Source organism: Dendrobates tinctorius, unplaced genomic scaffold (assembly GCF_039654945.1).
Source record: "Dendrobates tinctorius isolate UK_male_01 unplaced genomic scaffold, ASM3965494v1 ptg000345l, whole genome shotgun sequence".
Taxonomy (NCBI): domain Eukaryota; kingdom Metazoa; phylum Chordata; class Amphibia; order Anura; family Dendrobatidae; genus Dendrobates; species Dendrobates tinctorius.
This window is the reverse complement of record NW_027362011.1, coordinates 705,370-727,789: the sequence shown is the minus strand read 5'-3', so window position 1 is coordinate 727,789 and position 22,420 is coordinate 705,370. Positions and strand designations below refer to the sequence as shown.

Genomic DNA, 22,420 nt, shown 5'->3' with positions numbered 1-22,420 from the left:
TGAAGGGACAGGAGTGAGGGCCTGTTCCCAGGAGCTACAGTCTGAGGAAAGGACTAAAAAGCCTTCACTAGACCCCTGTACAGCTGTATAATGAGGCCCAGGCTTTATAGTGAAGGGACAGGAGTGAGAGCCTGATCCCAGGAGCTACAGTCTGAGGAAAGGACTAAAAAGCCTTCACTAGACCCCTGACAGCTGTATAATGAGGTCCAGGCTTTATAGTGAAGGGACAGGAGTGAGAGCCTGTGCCCAGGAGCTACAGACTGAGGAAAGGGCTAAAAAGCCTTCACTAGACCCCTGTACAGCTGTATAATGAGGCCGAGGCTTTATAGTGAAGGGACAGGAGTGAGGGCCTGTTCCCAGGAGCTACAGTCTGAGGAAAGGACTAAAAAGCCTTCACTAGACCCCTGTACAGCTGTATAATGAGGCCCAGGCTTTATAGTGAAGGGACAGGAGTGAGGGCCTGTGCCCTGGAGCTACAGTCTGAGGAAAGGACTAAAAAGCCTTCACTAGACCCCTGTACAGCTGCATAATGAGGCCCAGGCTTTATAGTGAAGGGACAGGAGTGAGGGCCTGTTCCCAGGAGCTACAGTCTGAGGAAAGGGCTAAAAAGCCTTCACTAGACCCCTGTACAGCTGTATAATGAGGCCGAGGCTTTATAGTGAAGGGACAGGAGTGAGGGCCTGTGTCCAGGAGCTACAGTCTGAGGAAAGGGCTAAAAAGCCTTCACTAGACCCCTGTACAGCTGTATAATGAGGCCCAGGCTTTATAGTGAAGGGACAGGAGTGAGGGCCTGTTCCCAGGAACTACAGTCTGAGGAAAGGACTAAAAAGCCTTCACTAGACCCCTGTACAGCTGTATAATGAGGCCCAGGCTTTATAGTGAAGGGACAGGAGTGAGGGCCTGTTCCCAGGAGCTACAGTCTGAGGAAAGGACTAAAAAGCCTTCACTAGACCCCTGTACAGCTGTATAATGAGGCCCAGGCTTTATAGTGAAGGGACAGGAGTGAGGACCTGTGTCCAGGAGCTACAGTCTGAGGAAAGGGCTAAAAAGCCTTCACTAGACCCCTGTACAGCTGTATAATGAGGCCCAGGCTTTATAGTGAAGGGACAGGAGTGAGGGCCTGTTCCCAGGAACTACAGTCTGAGGAAAGGACTAAAAAGCCTTCACTAGACCCCTGTACAGCTGTATAATGAGGGCCAGGCTTTATAGTGAAGGGACAGGAGTGAGGGCTTGTTCCCAGGAGCTACAGTCTGAGGAAAGGACTAAAAAGCCTTCACTAGACCCCTGTACAGCTGTATAATGAGGCCGAGGCTTTATAGTGAAGGGACAGGAGTGAGGGCCTGTGTCCAGGAGCTACAGTCTGAGGAAAGGGCTAAAAAGCCTTCACTAGATCCCTGTACAGCTGTATAATGAGGCCCAGGCTTTATAGTGAAGGGACAGGAGTGAGGGCCTGTTCCCAGGAGCTACAGTATGAGGAAAGGGATAAAAAGCCTTCACTAGACCCCAGTACAGCTGTATAATGAGGCCCAGGCTTTATAGTGAAGTGACAGGAGTGAGGTCCTGTTCCCAGAAGCTACAGTCTGAGGAAAGTGCTAAAAAGCCTTCACTAGATCCCTGTACAGCTGTATAATGAGGCCCAAGCTTTATAGTGAAGGGACAGGAGTGAGGGCCTGATCCCAGGAGCTACAGTCTGAGGAAAGGGCTAAAAAGCCTTCACTAGACCCCTATACAGCTGTATAATGAGGTCCAGACTTTATAGTGAAGGGACAGGAGTGAGGGCCTGTGCCCAGGAGCTACACACTGAGGAAAGGGCTAAAAAGCCTTCACTAGACCCCTGTACAGCTGTATAACGAGGCCCAGGCTTTATAGTGAAGGGACAGGAGTGAGGGCCTGCTCCCAGGAGCTACAAACTGAGGAAAGGGCTAAAAAGCCTTCACTAGACCCCTGTTATGATTGGGTCACCGAGGAGGAAAGCAAGACCAAGCTAAGCCACAGAAAACCAGAGAGGTTGGTAACTAAGCGGATGCAGACCCCTGATCCTGTCCACACAACTAGCAGTAGCCGTGGAGCGTACTTACGATGATTCTAGATGCCTTGACACAGCCGGAGAACTAAATAAGCCTAAAGCAGAAAGGGGAAATCTAAACTGCACCAGAGCAGACCCCAAATGAATAGATAGCCCCCAAACATATATTGTCGGTGAAACAAGATGAAAACACAAACGCAGGTAGGAAAATAGACTGAGCACACGATGGGGCCCACACTGACTAGACAGGACAGGAAAGGAAAGACACTGTCTGCAATCACGCAAAAAACCCTGCAAAAAATGCCCAACACGTCTGATAGAAAAAATACTGAAGTCACTAGACTTCGCCCACTATATCAGCACTCTGGTATATTCTGAAAACAGAGCAAAGAGAGGCCAATCTAATACGGGACAAAAACAAACTGGCACAAACAGTAACATAAGGATGGAAATTCAGCACAGCCGCAGGCGGGGCTGGCTGACCACACAGAACTGAAATAGACAAAACCAAATCAAATGTGAACAATAGCAAAAGAACACTTAGATTGAGCATGCAGGGACTGAGCTGGAAACTAAGGCCTCAGGAGGCAGGAAAAAATCACCAGTAGGGATAGAGGGAGTCGGCTGTCTAAAATCCAGTCAGAAACTCCCAATGTCCAATCGTCCTCCTCATTATCAGGTGGCAGGCCTCTGTTAATTAGATCAGCTCCATTACCTCCTGTAAACACCAGAGGCAGCCCAGAAAGAGAATTCGCAACCCCTCTGTCAATACAACCATCTCCACTACCTTCACCAGCAACCAGAGGTAGGCCAGAAAGTGAATTCACAACAGACCCCTGTACAGCTGTATAATGAGGCCCAGGCTTTATAGTGAAGGGACAGGAGTGAGGGCCTGTGCCCAGGAGCTACAGACAGAGGAAAGAGCTAAAAAGACTTCAGTAGACCCCTGTACAGCTGCATAATGAGGCCAGGCTTTAAAGTGAAGGGACAGGAGTGAGGGCCTGTTCCCAGGAGCTACAGTCTGAGGAAAGGGCTACAAAGCCTTCACTAGACCCCTGTACAGCTGTATAATGAGACCCAGCCTTTATAGTGAAGGGACAGGAGTGAGGGTCTGTTCCTAGGAGCTACAGTCAGAGGAAAGGGCTAAAAAACCTTCAGTAGATCCCTGTACAGCTGTATAATGAGGTCTGGGCTTTATAGTGAAGGGACAGGAGTGAGGGCCTTTTCCCTGGAGCTACAGTCTGAGGAAAGGGCTAAAAAGCCTTCCCTAGACCCCTGTACAGCTGTACAATGAGGCAAAGGCTTTATAGTGAAGGGACAGGAGTGAGGGCCAGTGCCCAGGAGCTACAGTCTGAGGAAAGGGCTTAAAAGCCTTCACTAGACCCCTGTACAGCTGTATAATGAGGCCCAGGCTTTATAGTGAAGGGACTGGAGCGAGGGCCTGTTCCCAGGAGCTACAGTCTGAGGAAAGGGCTAAAAAACCTTCACTAGACCCCTGTACAGCTGTAGAATGAGGCCCAGGCTTTATAGTGAAGGGGGCCTGTTCCCAGGAGCTACAGTCTGAGGAAAGGGCTAAAAAGCCTTCACTAGACCCCTGTACAGCTGTAAAATGAGGCCCAGGCTTTAAAGTGAAGGGACAGGAGTGAGGGCCTGTTCTCAGGAGTTACAGTCTGAGGAAAGGGCTTAAAAGCCTTCAATAGACCCCTGTACAGCTGTATAATGAGGTCCAGGCTTTATAGTGAAGGGACAGGAGTGAGGGTCTGTGCCCAGGAGCTACAGTCTGAAGAAAGGGCTAAAAAGCCTTCACTAGACCCCTGTACAGCTGTATGATGAGGCCCAGGCTTTATAGTGAAGGGACAGGAGTGAGGGCCTGTTTCCAGGAGCTCCAGTCTGAGTAAAGGGCTAAAAAGCCTTCAGTAGATCCCTGTACAGCTGTATAATGAGGCCCAGGATTTACAGTGAAGGGACAGGAGTGAGGGCCTGTGCCCAGGAGCTACAGTCTGAGGAAAGGGCTAAAAAGCCTTCACTAGACCCCTGTACAGCTGTATAATGAGGCCCAGGCCTTATAGTGAAGGGACAGGAGTGAGGGCCTGTTGCCAGGAGCTACAGTCTGAGGAAAGGGCTAAAAAGCCTTCACTAGACCCCTGTACAGCTGTATAATGAGGTCCAGGCTTTACAGTGAAGGGACAGGAGTGAGGGCCAGTGCCAAGGAGCTACAGTCTGAGGAAAAGGCTTAAAAGCCTTCACTAGACCCCTGTACAGCTGTATAATGAGGCCCAGGCTTTATAGTGAAGGGACAGGAGCGAGGGTCTGTTCCCAGGAGCTACAGTCTGAGGAAAGGGCTAAAAAGCCTTCACTAGACCCCCTGCACAGCTGTATAATGAGGCCCAGGCTTTATAGTGAAGGGACAGGAGTGAGGGCCTGTTCCTAGGAGCTACAGTCTGAGGAAAGGGCTAAAAAGCCTTCACTAGACCCCTGTACAGCTGTATAATGAGGCCCAGGCATTATAGTGAAGGGACTGGAGTGAGGGCCTGTTCCCAGGAGCTACAGTCTGAGGAAAGGGCTAAAAAGTTTTCACTAGACCCCTGTACAGCTGTAAAATGAGGCCCAGGCTTTAAAGTGAAGGGACAGGAGTGAGGGCCTGTTCTCAGGAGTTACAGTCTGAGGAAAGGGCTTAAAAGCCTTCAATAGACCTCTGTACAGCTGTATAATGAGGTCCAGGCTTTATAGTGAAGGGACAGGAGTGAGGGTCTGTGCCCAGGAGCTACAGTCTGAAGAAAGGGCTAAAAAGCCTTCACTAGACCCCTGTACAGCTGTATGATGAGGCCCAGGCTTTATAGTGAAGGGACAGGAGTGAGGGCCTGTTTCCAGGAGCTCCAGTCTGAGTAAAGGGCTAAAAAGCCTTCAGTAGATCCCTGTACAGCTGTATAATGAGGCCCAGGATTTACAGTGAAGGGACAGGAGTGAGGGCCTGTGCCCAGGAGCTACAGTCTGAGGAAAGGGCTAAAAAGCCTTCACTAGACCCCTGTACAGCTGTATAATGAGGCCCAGGCCTTATAGTGAAGGGACAGGAGTGAGGGCCTGTTGCCAGGAGCTACAGTCTGAGGAAAGGGCTAAAAAGCCTTCACTAGACCCCTGTACAGCTGTATAATGAGGTCCAGGCTTTACAGTGAAGGGACAGGAGTGAGGGCCAGTGCCAAGGAGCTACAGTCTGAGGAAAAGGCTTAAAAGCCTTCACTAGACCCCTGTACAGCTGTATAATGAGGCCCAGGCTTTATAGTGAAGGGACAGGAGCGAGGGTCTGTTCCCAGGAGCTACAGTCTGAGGAAAGGGCTAAAAAGCCTTCACTAGACCCCCTGCACAGCTGTATAATGAGGCCCAGGCTTTATAGTGAAGGGACAGGAGTGAGGGCCTGTTCCTAGGAGCTACAGTCTGAGGAAAGGGCTAAAAAGCCTTCACTAGACCCCTGTACAGCTGTATAATGAGGCCCAGGCATTATAGTGAAGGGACTGGAGTGAGGGCCTGTTCCCAGGAGCTACAGTCTGAGGAAAGGGCTAAAAAGTTTTCACTAGACCCCTGTACAGCTGTAAAATGAGGCCCAGGCTTTATAGTGAAGGGACAGGAGTGAGGGCCTGTTCTCAGGAGTTACAGTCTGAGGAAAGGGCTTAAAAGCCTTCAATAGACCTCTGTACAGCTGTATAAAGAGGTCCAGGCTTTACAGTGAAGGGACAGGACTGAGGGTCTGTTCCCAGGAGCTACAGTCTGAGGAAAGGGCTAAAAAGCCTTAACTAGACCCTGTACAGCTGTATAATGAAGCCCAGGCTTTATAGTGAAGGGACAGGAGTGAGGGTCTGTGCCCAGGAGCTACAGTCTGAAGAAAGGGCTAAAAAGCCTTCACAAGACACCTGTACAGCTGTATGATGAGGCCCAGGCTTTATAGTGAAGGGACAGGAGTGAGGGCCTGTTTCCAGGAGCTAGAGTCTGAGGAAAGGGTTAAAAAGCCTTCAGTAGATCCCTGTACAGCAGAATAATGAGGCCCAGGCTTTATAGTGAAGGGACAGGAGTGAGGGTCTGTTCCCAGGAGCTACAGTCTGAGGAAAGGGCTAAATAGCCTTCACTAGACCCCTGTACAGCTGTATAATGAGGTCCAGGCTTTATAGTGAAGGGACAGGAGTGAGAGTCTGTGCCCAGGAGCTACAGTCTGGAGAAAGGGCTAAAAAGCCTTCACTAGACCCCTGTACAGCTGTATGATGAGGCCCAGACTTTAAAGTGAAGGGACAGGAGTGAGGGCCTGTTCCCAGGAGCTACAGTCTGAGGAAAGGGCTAAAAGGCCTTCACTAGACCCCTGTACAGCTGTATGATGAGGCCCAGGCTTTATAGTGAAGGGACAGGAGTGAGGGCCTGTGCCCAGGAGCTACAGTCTGAGGAAAGGGCTTAAAAGCCTTCAATAGACCTCTGTACAGCTGTATAATGAGGTCCAGGCTTTACAGTGAAGGGACAGGAGCGAGGGCCTGTTGCCAGGAGCTACAGACTGAGGAAAGGGCTAAAAAGCCTTCACTAGACACCTGTACAGCTGTATAATGAGGCCCAGGCTTTATAGTGAAGGGACAGGAGTGAGGGCCAGTGCCAAGGAGCTACAGTCTGAGGAAAGGGCTTAAAAGCCTTTACTAGACCCCTGTACAGCTGTATAATGAGGCCCAGGCTTTATAGTGAAGGGACAGGAGTGAGGGCCAGTGCCAAGGAGCTACAGTCTGAGGAAAGGGCTAAAAAGCCTTCACTAGACCACTTTACAGCTGTATAATGAGGCCCAGGCTTTACAGAGAAGGGACAGGAGTGAGGGCCAGTGCCAAGGAGCTACAGTCTGAGGAAAGGGCTTAAAAGCCTTTACTAGACCCCTGTACAGCTGTATAATGAGGCCCAGGCTTTATAGTGAAGGGACAGGAGTGAGGGCCTGTTCCCAGGAGCTACAGTCTGAGGAAAGGGCTAAAAAGCCTTCATTAGACCCCTGTACAGCTGTATAATGAGGCCCAGGCTTTATAGTGAAGGGATAGGAGTGAGGGTCTGTGCCCAGGAGCTACAGTCTGGAGAAAGGGCTAAAAAGCCTTCACTAGACCCCTGTACAGCTGTATAATGAGCCCCAGGCTTTATAGTGAAGGGACCGGAGTGAGGGTCTGTGCCCAGGAGCTACAGTCTGAGGATAGAGCTAAAAAGCCTTCACTAGACCCCTGTACAGCTGTATAATGAGGCCCAGGCTTTATAGTGAAGGGACAGGAGTGAGGGTCTGTGCCCAGGAGCTACAGTCTGAGGAAAGGGCTAAAAAGCCTTCACTAGACCCCTGTACAGCTGTATAATGAAGCCCAGGCTTTACAGAGAAGGGACAGGAGTGAGGGCCTATTCCCAGGAGCTACAGTCTGAGGAAAGGGCTAAAAAGCCTTCACTAGACCCCTGTACAGCTGTATAATGAGACCCAGGCTTTATAGTGATGGGACAGTAGTGAGGGCCTGTTCCCAGGAGCTACAGTCTGAGGAAAGGGCTAAAAAGCCTTCACTAGACCCCTGTACAGCTGTATAATGGGGCCCAGGCTTTATAGTGAAGGGACAGGAGTGAGGGCCTGTTCCCAGGAGCTACAGTCTGAGGAAAGGGCTAAAAAGCCTTCACTAGACCCCTGTACAGCTGTATAATGGGGCCCAGGCTTTATAGTGAAGGGACAGGAGTGAGGGCTTGTTCCCAGGAGCTACAGTCTGAGGAAAGGGCTAAAAAGCCTTCACTAGACCCTGTACAGCTGTATAATGAGGCCCAGGCTTTATAGTGAAGGGACAGGAGTGAGGGCCTGTGCCCAGGAGCTACAGTCTGAGGAAAGGGCTAAAAAGCCTTCACTAGACCCCTGTACAGCTGTATAATGAGGCCCAGGCTTTATAGTGAAGGGACAGGAGTGAGGGCCTGTTCCCAGGAGCTACAGTCTGAGGAAAGGGCTAAAAAGCCTTCACTAGACCCCTGTACAGCTGTATAATGAGGCCCAGGCTTTATAGTGAAGGGACAGGAGTGAGGGCCTGTTCCCAGGAGCTACAGTCTGAGGAAAGGGCTAAAAAGCCTTCACTAGACCCCTGTACAGCTGTATAATGGGGCCCAGGCTTTATAGTGAAGGGACAGGAGTGAGGGCCTGTTCCCAGGAGCTACAGTCTGAGGAAAGGGCTAAAAAGCCTTCACTAGACCCTGTACAGCTGTATAATGAGGCCCAGGCTTTATAGTGAAGGGACAGGAGTGAGGGCCTGTGCCCAGCAGCTACAGTCTGAGGAAAGGGCTAAAAAGCCTTCACTAGACCCCTGTACAGCTGTATAATGAGGCCCAGGCTTTAGAGTGAAGGGACAGGAGTGAGGGCCTGTTCCCAGGAGCTACAGTCTGAGGAAAGGGCTAAAAAGCCTTCACTAGACCCCTGTACAGCTGTATAATGAGGCCCAGGCTTTATAGTGAAGGGACAGGAGTGAGGGCCTGTTCCCAGGAGCTACAGTCTGAGGAAAGGGCTAAAAAGCCTTCACTAGACCCCTGTACAGCTATATAATGAGGCCCAGGCTTTATAGTGAAGGGACAGGAGTGAGGGCCTGTTCCCACGAGCTACAGTCTGAGGAAAGGGCAAAAAAGCCTTCACTAGACCCCTGTACAGCTTTATAATGAGGCCCAGGCTTTATAGTGAAGGGACAATAGGGAGAAAAGTGGGGAAAGGAGCCAGAAGAGCCGGACTGCCCATCACTAACCTGCAGAGCCGCACTCCACATATATGACTGCTCTGTGCACAGGACCTGTGATGAGGTCATAGGAGGGGAGGAGTCAGGGGTCACATGATCTCTGGAGTGAAGAGGCTCCATGGAGACTTCTCCTCAGTCAGTGACATTCCCGCCATTATTCGCCCCTCACTACTGGCACAATTACCCCGCGCCGCCTTTTCTACACAGTGTTATGTGTGGAATGTAACGTGTGATTTCTCTGGAGGGAAATAGACCCCACATGAGGGAATTATCACCAGTTACTGGCCGTCTACTATATGGCGGCATATGATTGTGCTATCGACTCCACACCAGGAGCTAAAATGTCCAAATCTCGGTTATTTCCTCCCTTCCAGAGTCTGGCTGAGGCCGGGGTCACACTTGGGAGAAACTCGCCCGAGTCTCGCACCTCAGGGCCCTTGTGGATTAGCCTCTGTAGGGGAAACGACACCGGCTGTCAGGGACAGGGGGCCCCAACATAAATCGGATATTCGCTGTAAGAAAACCCAACCTGATGCCGCCATTCGGGGTAACCAATGCTCCGGCAGTCTGTGACAATGTCAGTAATTATATTTTTCTCACTGATCGGTAGATTTGTGGTAATTTTCCTGGATGATATATTGAGTTACTCCCGTCCTCTGGAGGAGCATGCTGAGCATGTCAGACAGGTTCTCCAGGTTCTACGTGACAACTATTTATTTGGTAACCTGGAGAAATGTCAATTTGTGGTACAGCAGGTCCAGCTCTCAGGACATTTGGCTTCTGCATTGGGGTCTCAGATGGACCCCATTACGGTCCCAGCAGTCCCTTCATTGGTTTGGACTATAAGCCGCACTGGACCATAAGACGCACCCCAAATTTTCAGAAGGATAATAGGGCAAAAGTTAATGCGTCAAATGGGGGTCTGTCCCACAGTCTGAATTCAGTAAACCCAGGGGGGGGATCGGCAGCGCTGGTGGAGCCGGGTCACAGGAGGTGTTCGGGGATCCGGCGATGATCTGACTTATCCCAGGCTGGTGCAGCAGGAGCCTCTGTAACATCTGTAATCTCACTGAGCCCATTTGGAGTAAGGGGGTTTAGTTTATAAATCCAGAAGATTTCTTCCCGATGTAGTTGTCCAATGCGATTCTGATCCTGTGGGGGAATCTCCTCTGTGGGGAATATTCTCAGTTGTGTGGAATCTTTCTTGTGTTTGATGGTGCAGTGACGTGAAAGCCCATGTTGGAGAAAACCCTATGGAGTATTGGGACGGTGTGAGTTCAGCCTTTTGTGGAGGGGTTGGGTCGTCCTTCCCACATATAATTTCTGGTATGAGCATATAATCACGTATGTAACATATCTGGTGGAACATGACATGGGAGTTTTGATCGGGAAAATTTTCACCAGTAGAAATAAGGGTGAATTCATAGAGACCATGGCAGATAATATTCACACCTAAGAAATCTAAGTTATTCTGTGCAAATTGTGAATAAATCTCATATTAACCTTATTCTCCTCGTTCAGATATTTAATGAAATCATTAACCCCTTTCTGTACCAGCCCACACCAGAAACACATCATCCACGTACCGGTGGTCCGCACGGAGGTGTCAGGTGGGGGTTTACACTATAAATATATTTATTTTCAGTCTGACAAGAACAAATTAGTGAGACTGCAGCATCCGGCGCCCCCCTCGCTGTCCCCATCATCTGGGTGGACCAGCTGCCCCCAAAAGAGAAGGCCTTATGGGACAATATAACATTCAGGCTTTCCAGGATGAATCCAATATAGTCATCTGTTTCAGCAGTTTTTTCCATAGATTTTTTATTGCTTCCAGTCCTGTGATTTGTGGAATTCGTGCGTACAAGCTCCCGACGTCGATCAAAGCCAATTTATAACCCTCCTGCCAATCTATATCGGGCACAATTCTCTATAATCTCCGGTGTCCTTGATGTGAGCAGGTGCTATTCTCAGTAATGATCTCAGACACCGGTCTATAAATGTAGATAAAGATTCTGGTACTGATCCGACCCCGCACACTATCGGGCGGCCTGGTGGGGGCGCTGCGTCTTTGTGAACTTTAGGAATATAATACCAATGTGGCTTGTGTGGAAATTCAGGGAAGAGTTTCTCTGGTATTTCTTAGACAATCGTCCCTTCTCGATGTGAAATCTCAGAGAAGATCTTAGTTGTTCCTTCTCGTTATTTGTGGGATCAGCGCTTGTTTTTCTCTGTGCTGCTCTCTGATCGCTGTCTTTCTGCTCCTTACTATATTGTCCATTGCTATTAACACTACATTATTGCCTTTATCGGCTTCTCTAATAACAGGATCTTGGCAGTTTTTATCTCCTTCAGTGCTCGCTGTTCTTTTTTGTTACATTATCTGTTGTTTTTGTACAGCACTACCTGTGTCTTTTACCACTCTGTAAAAAAACATAAAAACAATTAACCCGATCTGTTGTGAGTTGATTTTCCCCTTCACCGTCGATGTCTGATGAACTCCCTCTTCTGGTGAAGGAAGGTAGTGAGGCTGATTACCAAACACCTGATCTGGTAGATGATGACTGGGTAACAAGAACTTCTGACTGGATATAAGGCAGTCGACGCCCTTCTGAGCCGCTGGTGATTTCTCTGCTGGATTCTTGGAGACCAGTCTGAGTCCCAAAGATAAGTTTTTTCTCTGCTATTGAACTTATTAGTTTTGTTTTGTTTACCTTGTTTTTTGGAGTTCAGCCATCCCCAGTCGGGGGTGTGCTGAGTTCCATTTTTGTCTCTGATCAGTTTGTCTTTTTGCTCTGTCTTCAGAATTTACCTGAGTGCTGATATAGTCATTTTGAAGTCCTAGCGACTTCAGGGCCTGTTTTTCCTATCAGACGGTTGGGACATTTTTTGGTAGGGTTTTTTATGGATTGCAGACAGCAGCTTTTCTATCCTGTCCTTTTTTAGTTAGCTTCGGCCCCATCGTTTGCTCAACCTATCTTTCTATCTGTGTTAGTGTTTTCATCTTGCTTCTCCGTCATTATACACTCACTGGCCACTTTATTAGGTACACCATGCTAGTAACGGGTTGGACCCCCTTTTGCCTTCAGAACTGCCTCAATTCTTCGTGGCAGAGATTCAACAAGGTGCTGGAAGCATTCCTCAGAGATTTTGGACCATATTGACATGATGGCATCACACAGTTGGCGCAGATTTGTCGGCTGCACATCCCTGATGCGAATCTCCCATTCCACCACATCCCAAAGATGCTCTATTGGATTGAGATCTGGTGACTGAGGAGGCCATTTGAGTACAGTGAACTCATTGTCATGTTCAAGAAACCAATCTGAGATGATTCGAGCTTTATGACATGGCGCATTATCCTGCTGAAAGTAGCCATCAGATGCCTGTTCTTAGCTGAGAGGAGTGGTACCCAGTGTGGTCTTCTGCTGCTGTAGCCCATCTGCCTCAAAGTTCGACGCACTGTGCGTTCAGAGATGCTCTTCTGCCTACCTTGGTTGTAACGGGTGGCAATTTGAGTCACTGTTGCCTTTCTATCAGCTCGAACCAGTATGCCCATTCTCCTCTGACCTCTGGCATCAACAAGGCATTTCCGGCCACAGAACTGCCGCTCACTGGATTTTTTTTCTTTTTCGGACCATTCTCTGTAAACCCTAGAGATGGTTGTGCGTGAAAATCCCAGTAGATCAGCAGTTTCTGAAATACTCAGACCAGCCCTTCTGGCACCAACAATCATGCCACGTTCAAAGGCACTCAAATCACCTTTCTTCCCCATACTGATGCTCGGTTTGAACTGCAGGAGATTGTCTTGACCATGTCTACATGCCTAAATGCACTGAGTTGCCGCCATGTGATTGGCTGATTAGAAATTAAGTCTTAACACACAGTTGAACAGGTGTACCTAATAAAGTGGCCAGTGAGTGTATGTTGGGGGCTGCCTATTGCTTTGGGGTCTGCTCTGGGGCAGTTTAGTTTTCCCCTTTCTTTCTTTAGGCCTATTTAGTTCTCCGGCTGTGATCGAGGTGTCTAGGGCATCGTAGGAACCCCCCACGGCTACTTTTAGTTGTTGTGGATAGGAGCAGGGGTCTTCAATCCGATAGCTACCAACCTCTCCGGTTTTCTAGACTTAGCTTGTATTTTTGTTTTTTTCCTCCTCCGGTGACTCATTCATAACACCGATCAGTAAACACCGGAAATAGAAAAAATGTGAGAATGACAAAATCACGTTTTTATGGTTGGCACAATTCCACAAAAAATGCTGTAATGAGCGATCACAATTGTACTAATAAAAACGTTATCTCGTCCTGCAAAAAATAATCCATCATACAGCTCCACCGGAGGAAAATAACAATGTTACGGGTCTCGGAAAATGGAGAAACTACTCAGAAAATCTTTCTTTGCAAACCTCAGATTTTTTTTTCTCCACTAAAAGAATAATAAAAACTGGACATGTTTGGTGTTGCCGTAATCATAGTGATGAGGAGAATCATATTACATGGTCAATTTTACCACAAAATGGACAAAAACAATTCACAAAAAACAATGTCAGAATTGTTTTTTTCACAATTTCACCTCACTTGGAATTTTTTCCTCATTTTTGAGTACAATATGTGGTAAAATTAAGGGAGTCATTGAAAAGTACAACTCGCCCCGCAAACATCAAGCCCTCATATGTCTATGTGGCCAGAGAGATAAAGAGTTATGGCTCTGGGAAGAAGGGAAGGAAAAATGGAAACAAAAAAACGAAAATGGGCCGCAGCATGAAGGGGTTAATTGCGTCTTTCTGCCACTTAAAGGGAAAGATAGAAATTAGTTGTGTCAGGTCAGCGTTATGTTCATGGCTTCTGATTTAGAGGAGTTAACTATAAAAACACATACCTGTGATTCCAGCTTACTCCATGTCTCTGGCACCGATAGGGTCCTGGTTATCAATAGGGGGCGACTGGAAAAAGATCTGGTCACTAGGGATGGACGAACCCAAACTGTAAAGTTCTGATCCAAAGCTTGTAATAGCATAAAATTAATAATAAACATTATACTTACCTGTCTAAATGGATCCGGCAATTAAATCCCTGACATCCCAATGGTGTAGATGAAGTTCTCAGCTTCTCCCCTTTCCTATAGGGGGTTTGGTGGAATTCGTTCTCTACACTCTTTATTACATAGAACAGTTTTCTCTGATCTCAATGTGTCTTATTTGTTTCTTATTTCCCCATAATACACCGGTCACAAGATCGCCGATCTGCACTTTACTCTCCGATGGTGACGATCCTCTAGACATCCGGACAGTCAGGAGCATTGGATCCCATCTGTGTCTCCCCACTATTCTAACAATGGACGCTCTCTCCGCGATCATTTCCTCCTCTATACGGTTATTACGGGGAATGACGCTGTGATGACTTCTCTTCTGGGAGAGACACAGATCACAGGTGACTAATATTGCAGTGTGAAGAGAAACTTATATTTCCGGTATTTTTCTGCCCTTACATTGTGGGTTATGAGGTGTTTGGGGCTTGTTTTTTTGTTCCGCCCTTTTCCCTTTGTTTTTATCTTTCCAGTTGGTAATTGGGATTCTAATATAAGCCCATATATCCCGGGAAGTGTCAGGTGCTGGGATCTCATTATATTATTAATAACAATTTCATTCCCGATTATTCCCGTCATTTATTGCTCATTACATTCTCTCTATATAATAACAGATTCCTCTTTGTTACACGTCCTAATACTGATCATTTATATCTCTATACTGTAGAGGAAACATTTCTAGGAGTGTATACACTTCACCACAAACACTTCCCATAGATTTTATTATCATCACTGTTATTAAGCTGCTTTTCTCTTTCTATCTTTACCATATCACTGTTTATTCTCTTTTCTTACCCGTTGCACAGTTGCACTTTCACTGGTCACTTGGTGGGGTCACATTTGGCTCTTTTCACCTGCATTGTTTTGTTTCCGGACCCCCCTCACTATCACTTCACCTGACTGATCGCTACCAGATGGCTCTATGCAGCATTATCCATCTTGGTCTTACCAACAGGTTTTCATCCTGATCCTCCTGCTTCACTGGGGAAGATGTGACCGGGGAACAGCCCCAATTCCTTTAGGAGCACCCCCACTTTACCCCAGAGTTACTCCCCTTGCCTGGATTAGTGCAGGACCTTGGCGTGTTGGAAACACTTATCCGTACCCTCTGAGGAAGCTGACGGGGTGAAACGCCCGTAAGAGGGAATAGTGGTGAATCTGCCATCTTTCTCTGTACACTCCCGGCATGTCGTCTGTAGGATCTGTAATCTCCATCTCTTGTTAGGATGGTTCCTCCTTTACACTATATGGGCTGTGCTGTATTCCTGGGATATCCCATATAGCACTGGCTGCACTTTATATCTCCTATCTGTATCCCAGGGATGTAATGCGCTGTCAGCTCTTTATTCTCTCACTATTTATACCCTTTGCTCTGTGTCCTCTCATTATATAAGCTATTCATCTATAAGTGCACAGGATCTATTCCCCTTATACACTGATATCCAGTGATAGATCTACAATCCGGTTACAGATATCTATGTATGGATTTATCTTACACTCAATAAATACGCTGCACTTATCTCATCTCCACCTTGATAGTGACGCTCTCTTAGGATACATGTTACTCTGTGATGGCACTTTTGCACATGGCCACTAGATGGCGCTACATTTGACATTTGCCTGAATTTTTATATCTACACCTGGTTTACACAAATTATATTTTCTTGTGGTAACTCTATACTATTTACCATTAGAAGCTGAGTATTTCTGTAATTATCTGTATGTATACATGATTGATTACCACTTCTGGCTCTGTAAAAACAATCCCCTTTAACCCCTTTCTAACATCGGGTGTAAATGTACTTCCTCCCTTTGATGCGGGCTCTGGCAGTGAGCCGACATCTTTTCCGTCACATGTCAGCTGTATTGAACATCTGCCATTTGCCCCTAACAGCCTCTGACAGCGGCATTTAATGCGCACTTCCAGCAAGCACATCGGAAATCCGCCCATCGGTGACCCCATCACATGATCATAGGTCACCGATGGGTTGGCATGACAACCAGAGGTATCCAGTAGACCTCTATGCTTGTCACTGCTGGAATGCTATGAGCGCCACCAGCTAGCCAAAACCGCATGGACCAGGGATCGTCCCGCCGAACTCCTGATCTCCTTTTAACATGTTCAAAACGCTACTCAGACAACACAGGGTGAGGGTAAAAGTATGGGCAATGCTTTATTCTACCACAGAACAGGCAGATAACACATAGAACAGTCCCAGCAAAATATTCAAGATTGGGCACATTACAGAGTCTCACCCTTCCACTGACCCGCCAGGAAAATAGCTTCTGTGACTTCAGATCTTCCAGGGTCGCTACCCCAGCTGTGTCACACACACAGAGAGGAGGTAACGACAAATGTAGGAAGATGACAGTCCATACAAGGCCAGTTGATCTGAGGATCACAACCTGTCTTCATCTTCCAGGGTCTGTTACTCCACCTGTGGCACACACACAGAGAGGAGGTAACAAAAAGTGTAGGAAGATGACAGTCCATTGAGTCCATACAAGGTACAAGGCCAGTTGATCCAAAGATCACAATCTGGCTTCTCCAAATGTAGCCATGGTTCAGTGATGGTCAGTGGAGCAGATCTGTATTCTTCCAACCGAGGCTGAAAACCCCTAGGTTGTTTCCTATAGAATGATAGATCAGTGTCCCTTGTGATGATGTTGTGGCTGCTGTCCTGTCTCTTGTCCTTAGGATGAATAGATGTCTTGGCAGAATCTCTCTGGCTATTTCTCTCTCTCAGTCTCTTTATACAGAGGCATGTAACCTATTTTTACACTTAACAAGTGTCCCTCATTCAGTATTTACATAAAGGGTAAGAATGGAGGTGAGATTATTATAGCATTACTTGATTATTTAAACTATTTGCATAGTTTTTCCCTCTCTGCTTTAGATGTCACCAAATTGGCTCCATAATACAATGTATAATTAGCATATCAGCAAACATCACTAGTGATCAAGGATAAGCGCACATTAAAAGTCAATATTACCGGCTTACACACACAAAAGTCTCTTTTCTTGACCAACTAGAAATCAACACTTAAATTGAAAGCCAACATACAGATAACATTCTATTATTCTTCATTTGCTAAAAAATAGTCATCTGGTTAATTAAGATACAATGCTGGATGTCTTCACAATGCCAAAAGTAAAAATAAAATTTTTAAAAAATATAAAAAACAATATAAAAGTTCAAATCACCCCCCTTTTCAAAATAAAACAATAAAAAAATCAAACATACACATATTTGTTATAGCCGCGTTCAGAATCGCCCGATCTATCACTATAATAAAGAATTAACCGATCGCTAAATGGCATAACGAGAAAAAAGTCAAAACACCAGAATCACTTTTTTTGGTCGCTGCATCATTGCATTAAAATGCAATAAAGGACGACCAAAAGATCGTATCTGCACCAAAATAGTATCCATTAAAATCGTCAGCTCGGCACACAAAAAATAAGCCTTCACCCAACCCGAGATCATGAAAAATGGAGACGCGACGGGTATCGGAAAATGGTGCAATTCTTTTACACTTTACCTAATAAAGAGGAGTTATTTTTACTGATACAGTGGGTATGGAAAGTATTCAGACCCCTTTACATTTTTCACTCTTTATTTCATTGCAACCGTTTGGTAAATTCAAATTCATACTATCTATTCCTGACACTGGAGTGGCTTATAAACTTCCGAAGTATATAGTTTGGTGTTTGGGATCTGCCAATATGTGGCTAGTTTTCTGTTTCGGATAACATGATATATGATTTTAGGTTTTTTTTTCTCATTTAGTCTCTCTTGACTATAGGTCAATATTAAATAGTCTCTTAATGAGTCGCCTTTGGTGAGGATGATGAAACCCGTAGAAATGAGAGTGAGTGTGTATATGTCACCTCACCCTATATACTGAGATGTGGGGTAGATGTTTTTTCTATTAGTCACTTTCCGACTAACCTTCAGGGGGTGAATTATGGGTATAGTTTTACATTTGCAATAAGGTTTAGTTTTATCCTTTCATCAGCAAACATGAGGAATGACAAGAGACAACCCATGAAGATTCAATTTTGGTTAAAACTATTCTAACATTATAACATTATGAACATAAAAAAGGCTTCTCTCCTGTGTGGATTCTCTGGTGCTTAAGACATTCTGATTTAGTGTTAAAACATTTCCCACATTCTGAACAGGAAAAAGGCTTCTCCCCTGTGTGAGTTCTTTGGTGGGTAACAAAATGTGATTTATGTGCAAAACATTTCCCACATTCTGAACAGGAAAAAGGCTTCTCCCCTGTGTGAGTTCTTTGGTGGGTAACAAAATGTGATTTATGTGCAAAACATTTCCCACATTCTGAACATGAAAAAGGCTTCTCCCCTGTGTGAGTTCTCTGGTGCCTAACACAATCTGATTTATTCATAAAACATTTCCCACATTCTGAACATGAAAAAGGCTTCTCCCCTGTGTGAGTTCTCTGGTGCCTAACACAATCTGATTTATTCATAAAACATTTCCCACATTCTGAACATGAAAAAGGCTTCTCCCCTGTGTGAGTTCTCTGGTGCTTAACACAATAAGATTTATTATTAAAACATTTCCCACATTCAGAACAGGAAAAAGGCTTCTCTCCTGTGTGAGTTCTTTGGTGGATAACAAAATGTGATTTCTGTGCAAAATATTTCCCACATTCTGAACATGAAAAAGGCTTCTCCCCTGTGTGAGTTCTCTGGTGAGTAACAAAATGCGATTTCCATACAAAATATTTCCCACATTCTGAACATGAAAATGACTTCTTTGCTTTAGGAGCAGTTTGTTTTTTAATGCCTCTTTTGTGACTTTGATTTTCCTTAGTAGTCAGTAATGAATCAGAAGATGGGACCTGTTTCATAGGATCAGAGGACAGATCTTTGCTGTGAATAGATGATATATCTGGAGTAACAGTAATCATTTCAGTTATATCTTGTAGGATCTCAAGATCATCAGATTTAAAAATTGAAGATGTCATCCGTTGCTCTGATCTCCTGGTACAGTCATCTGCTAAGATAAAAAAACTTTTTTTAAATAAAATATCCTTGAGTTTTTTATATTTTTGAACGTTACTACTTATACTGTCCATAAAAATGGCAAGCTATGTAAAAAGTTTAATTATTTACCAAGACAATGACAGTTCACAGTCTAATAGAAAATCTTGTTGGATGAACCAGTAGTGTGCGGTGTTCAACTGTTTGTTCATTCTGCCTCCCAAATATCAAATATAAAGAAACCAATCAATGTTATGTAGGCGAAAATAATACCAATTCTCATCTCACAAAAACAAGTCCCCACTCAGGTCCATCATCTGTCAATTGAAAAACAGAGGTTCCCGCACTATTAGTGGCTCAAAGGCTGTTGAAAAGCAACAAGGTTTCTATAAACCAATCCAGCAAAATCCGCTCTCACTTCGGAGTCTTGCAGTGTGCGCAAACAACATTTAGGATCCCTGTATTTAGCAATATTATAGTGAGAAGAATCCACTTAATATTTGGTGTGTGTCTCCAGGAGCACAATCTGGGCACTGTGTGCTGGGTAATAAAATGGCAAATGTGTAATTTTCACTCTCCAACATCCACTGCGTGTTAATTCCCAGAAAGTGGCTGTGGAGTCAAAATATTCACTCCTCCTAAGGATTATAACCCGCAGTGAATTAATTTATAAAATGGAATCACTTTATTGGGATTTCGACTATTCTGGTTTTCTGTCATTTAGTTATATTAGGGCTTCTGCATATGGTGTGTCCAATCTCATCTGGGATCTGTTCCTGCTGTCCAGCTGGAGTAATCTGCTCCCTACTTCAGCCAATTGGAAAGTAGCACACCCTACTAAAGCGCAAAGCACATGGCCGGAATCTGCCAGATACAGCGCTGTTCTCCTCTGGTTCAGTCCTCTGTGCTCAGCTTGTGGCTTGTGTATTTGTTTCCTGCTGTGACCGTGGCCCGTTTACTGACTACTCTTGTGTCTTCTGATTCTGTCCTTCTGGTTCTGACCCAGCTACCTGACTATTCTTCTCGCCATCTAACACCACACAATAGCAGGTAACACCATGGTCCAAGCCTAGGGGTCCCAGTGTAAGTCCAGATCCATGTAATTGTGTTAAAGGGCGATGAGCAAGGCAATCCTTGTGATATGGAAAGCAGAGAAGATAGAGCCAAGCATGTTCATGGTGGACATCTTTTGAGCTGCCATGTGACCATGAACAGTGCTCCCAATACATTGTGTCTGCAAACTATTCCAGCTAGATCTGCATTCATATAGCTAAATGGCGCTCCTTCCCTTCTGAACACTGCCGTGTGCCCAGACAGTAGTGTACAACCGTATGTAGGGTATAGTGCGAAGCTGGAAAATAATTTCTAAGATCCATTTGTTTTCTATTATCCTTTGTGAAGAATTCCAAACTTACCACCACATAAAGTGACACACGTCAGATATTAATGATGGGGCCTGATTAGGAACTACTGAAATGATCAAACTCCACAGTCTCCATCAGTAATAAATGAGTAACTAGTGGTGAAACCTCTCTGGTGTAATTAGAGTATGAAGCCATATAAACCATATGAAGCGCATCAATCCCTCTAATCTTCAATAAGGTCGCATCGCTATTATGACATGATCTAAAATGTTGGGGAATGGTTTCCAGATCCCCAATATCGACACTGTCTTGGCCGCGCCAATGTCCCGCACATGCTCGCGCACTCGAATCCTGAGTTCTCTTGTTGTCAGACCCACATATATTTTGGGACAAGGGCACGTGGCATAGTAAATCACGTTTGAAGTTCCACAGGAAATTCTCTGTCTAATCTGGAATTCCCTTGTCCCATCTGATGAGAAGAGAACTAGAGGGATTGATGCGCTTCATATGGGGATTAGGGGGGGTCACAACAAACATTTTTTTATCACAGATGGAACTCAGGTGGTTCATTCAACTGGACACCATGACCCCTAATGGACTCAATGAAGTTTTGAGCTTCGCCCCATTCCTATAGTCTTTGGGGATTTAACAATTATGCATTAATTGGTCCCGGATATTATTTTCTTTTTTGTTAATGGATTCCCAATGGGATGATTTGCATTATTCTCTTTATAGTATATTCCATATGGATATATGGGTATGTTTATAGGCATATAATATATAGTGTAATAAAACACTCCGGTATCGCCTTTGCTGGGGTCAAAGGTCACGTGCATTCAGCATGAAACTCAGGCGCAGAGCTGGGATTCGGGTGTAACTGACCCTGGGTCAGGTTTATTAACGGTGAAAGCAATGCAAAAGGAAATAAAACATAAAACAAATCCTTGCCTGTCCGGCACTAACTAAACAATGGACAACCTAACTACCAACTGGCGGGCTTCTCCCGTCCAGCCAAACCACAGTTGCAGTGGGCACTGCTTTCACTCACGTGTGTGTCTCACACAGACAGACTCTCTGTGTTCCCAGGCTGAGACACTCACACAACCACCTGGCATCCTTTTATATCCACCTCCCATTATCCATTAGTAAGCAGGTGCGATACTGACCAGACTAGGCCACATAGGAAAGGAATCTGGGCGAGATATACCTGCCCTCATCCACTATTCCCACATGATTCTCACATATCCCCCCCTTCTGCTCAGACCACTCCGGTCGAGCAATGACACCCGCCAAACAGTGCACTCGGGACAGGGCATCTGCATTTCCCATCTGTACCCCTGGGCGGTGCTCCACCGTAAAAGTGTAGGCCTGCAGGGCAAGGAACCACCGGGTCACCCGGCTATTCCGTTCCTTGTTCAAGTGCATCCACTTGAGAGGGGCATGGTCAGTGATCAGCCTGAACTTTCGGCCCACCAGGTAATATTTGAGGGCCTCTAGAGCCCACTTAATGGCGAGGCACTCTTTTTCTACGACTGCATACCTTTGCTCGTGTTTATTCAGCTTCCTGCTGAGATAGAGGACTGGGTGTTCCAATCCGTCCCTCACTTGTGAGAGTACGGCCCCGATACCGGTATCAGAGGCATCTGTTTGTACCACAAACTCGCTGCGGAAGTCCGGAGTCACCAGTACGGGCTGAGAGCAAAGTGCCCGTTTTAGGCTATGGAAGGCTTCTTCAGCCGCTAAACTCCATTTAATCATGACGGAGTCTTTCCCTTTTGTAAGATCCGTCAGGGGGGTAGCGATGGCTGCAAAATTGGGTATGAACCGGCGATAATAACCGGCGATCCCCAGGAAGGCCTGCACCTGCTTCTTGTTGACAGGTTGCGGCCAGTCCTGAACCGCCTGAATCTTATCAACCTGGGGTTTAACAACACCCCTCCCAATTACATACCCCAAATACCGGGCTTCTTCTAGCCCAATGTGACATTTCTTGGGGTTCGCGGTTAGACCTGCCTCCCACAGGTCGTCAATCACAGCTTGTACTTTCTGGAGATGAGTCTCCCAGTCCAAGCTGTAAATGACAATGTCGTCCAAATAGGCCAAAGCGTACTGCCTATGTGGCCTCAGGACTCGATCCATCAGTCTCTGGAAGGTCGCCGGTGCTCCGTGCAGTCCAAACGGCATATACACA

General features: G+C 46.1%; 2 protein-coding genes across 2 annotated transcripts in view; one reads left to right on the top strand and one right to left on the bottom strand.

The window, feature by feature from the left end:
- LOC141074981 (oocyte zinc finger protein XlCOF8.4-like) overlaps positions 1–22,420 on the top strand; it is a 287,451-nt gene that overhangs the window by 144,470 nt on the left and 120,561 nt on the right. The gene's annotated exons all lie outside the window — the stretch shown is intronic.
- LOC141074984 (uncharacterized) overlaps positions 1–22,420 on the bottom strand; it is a 177,234-nt gene that overhangs the window by 93,775 nt on the left and 61,039 nt on the right. Inside the window, 1 exon segment of the mRNA XM_073562311.1 lies at positions 17,952–18,632. Within this exon segment, the coding sequence (XP_073418412.1) occupies positions 17,952–18,632 (681 nt within the window).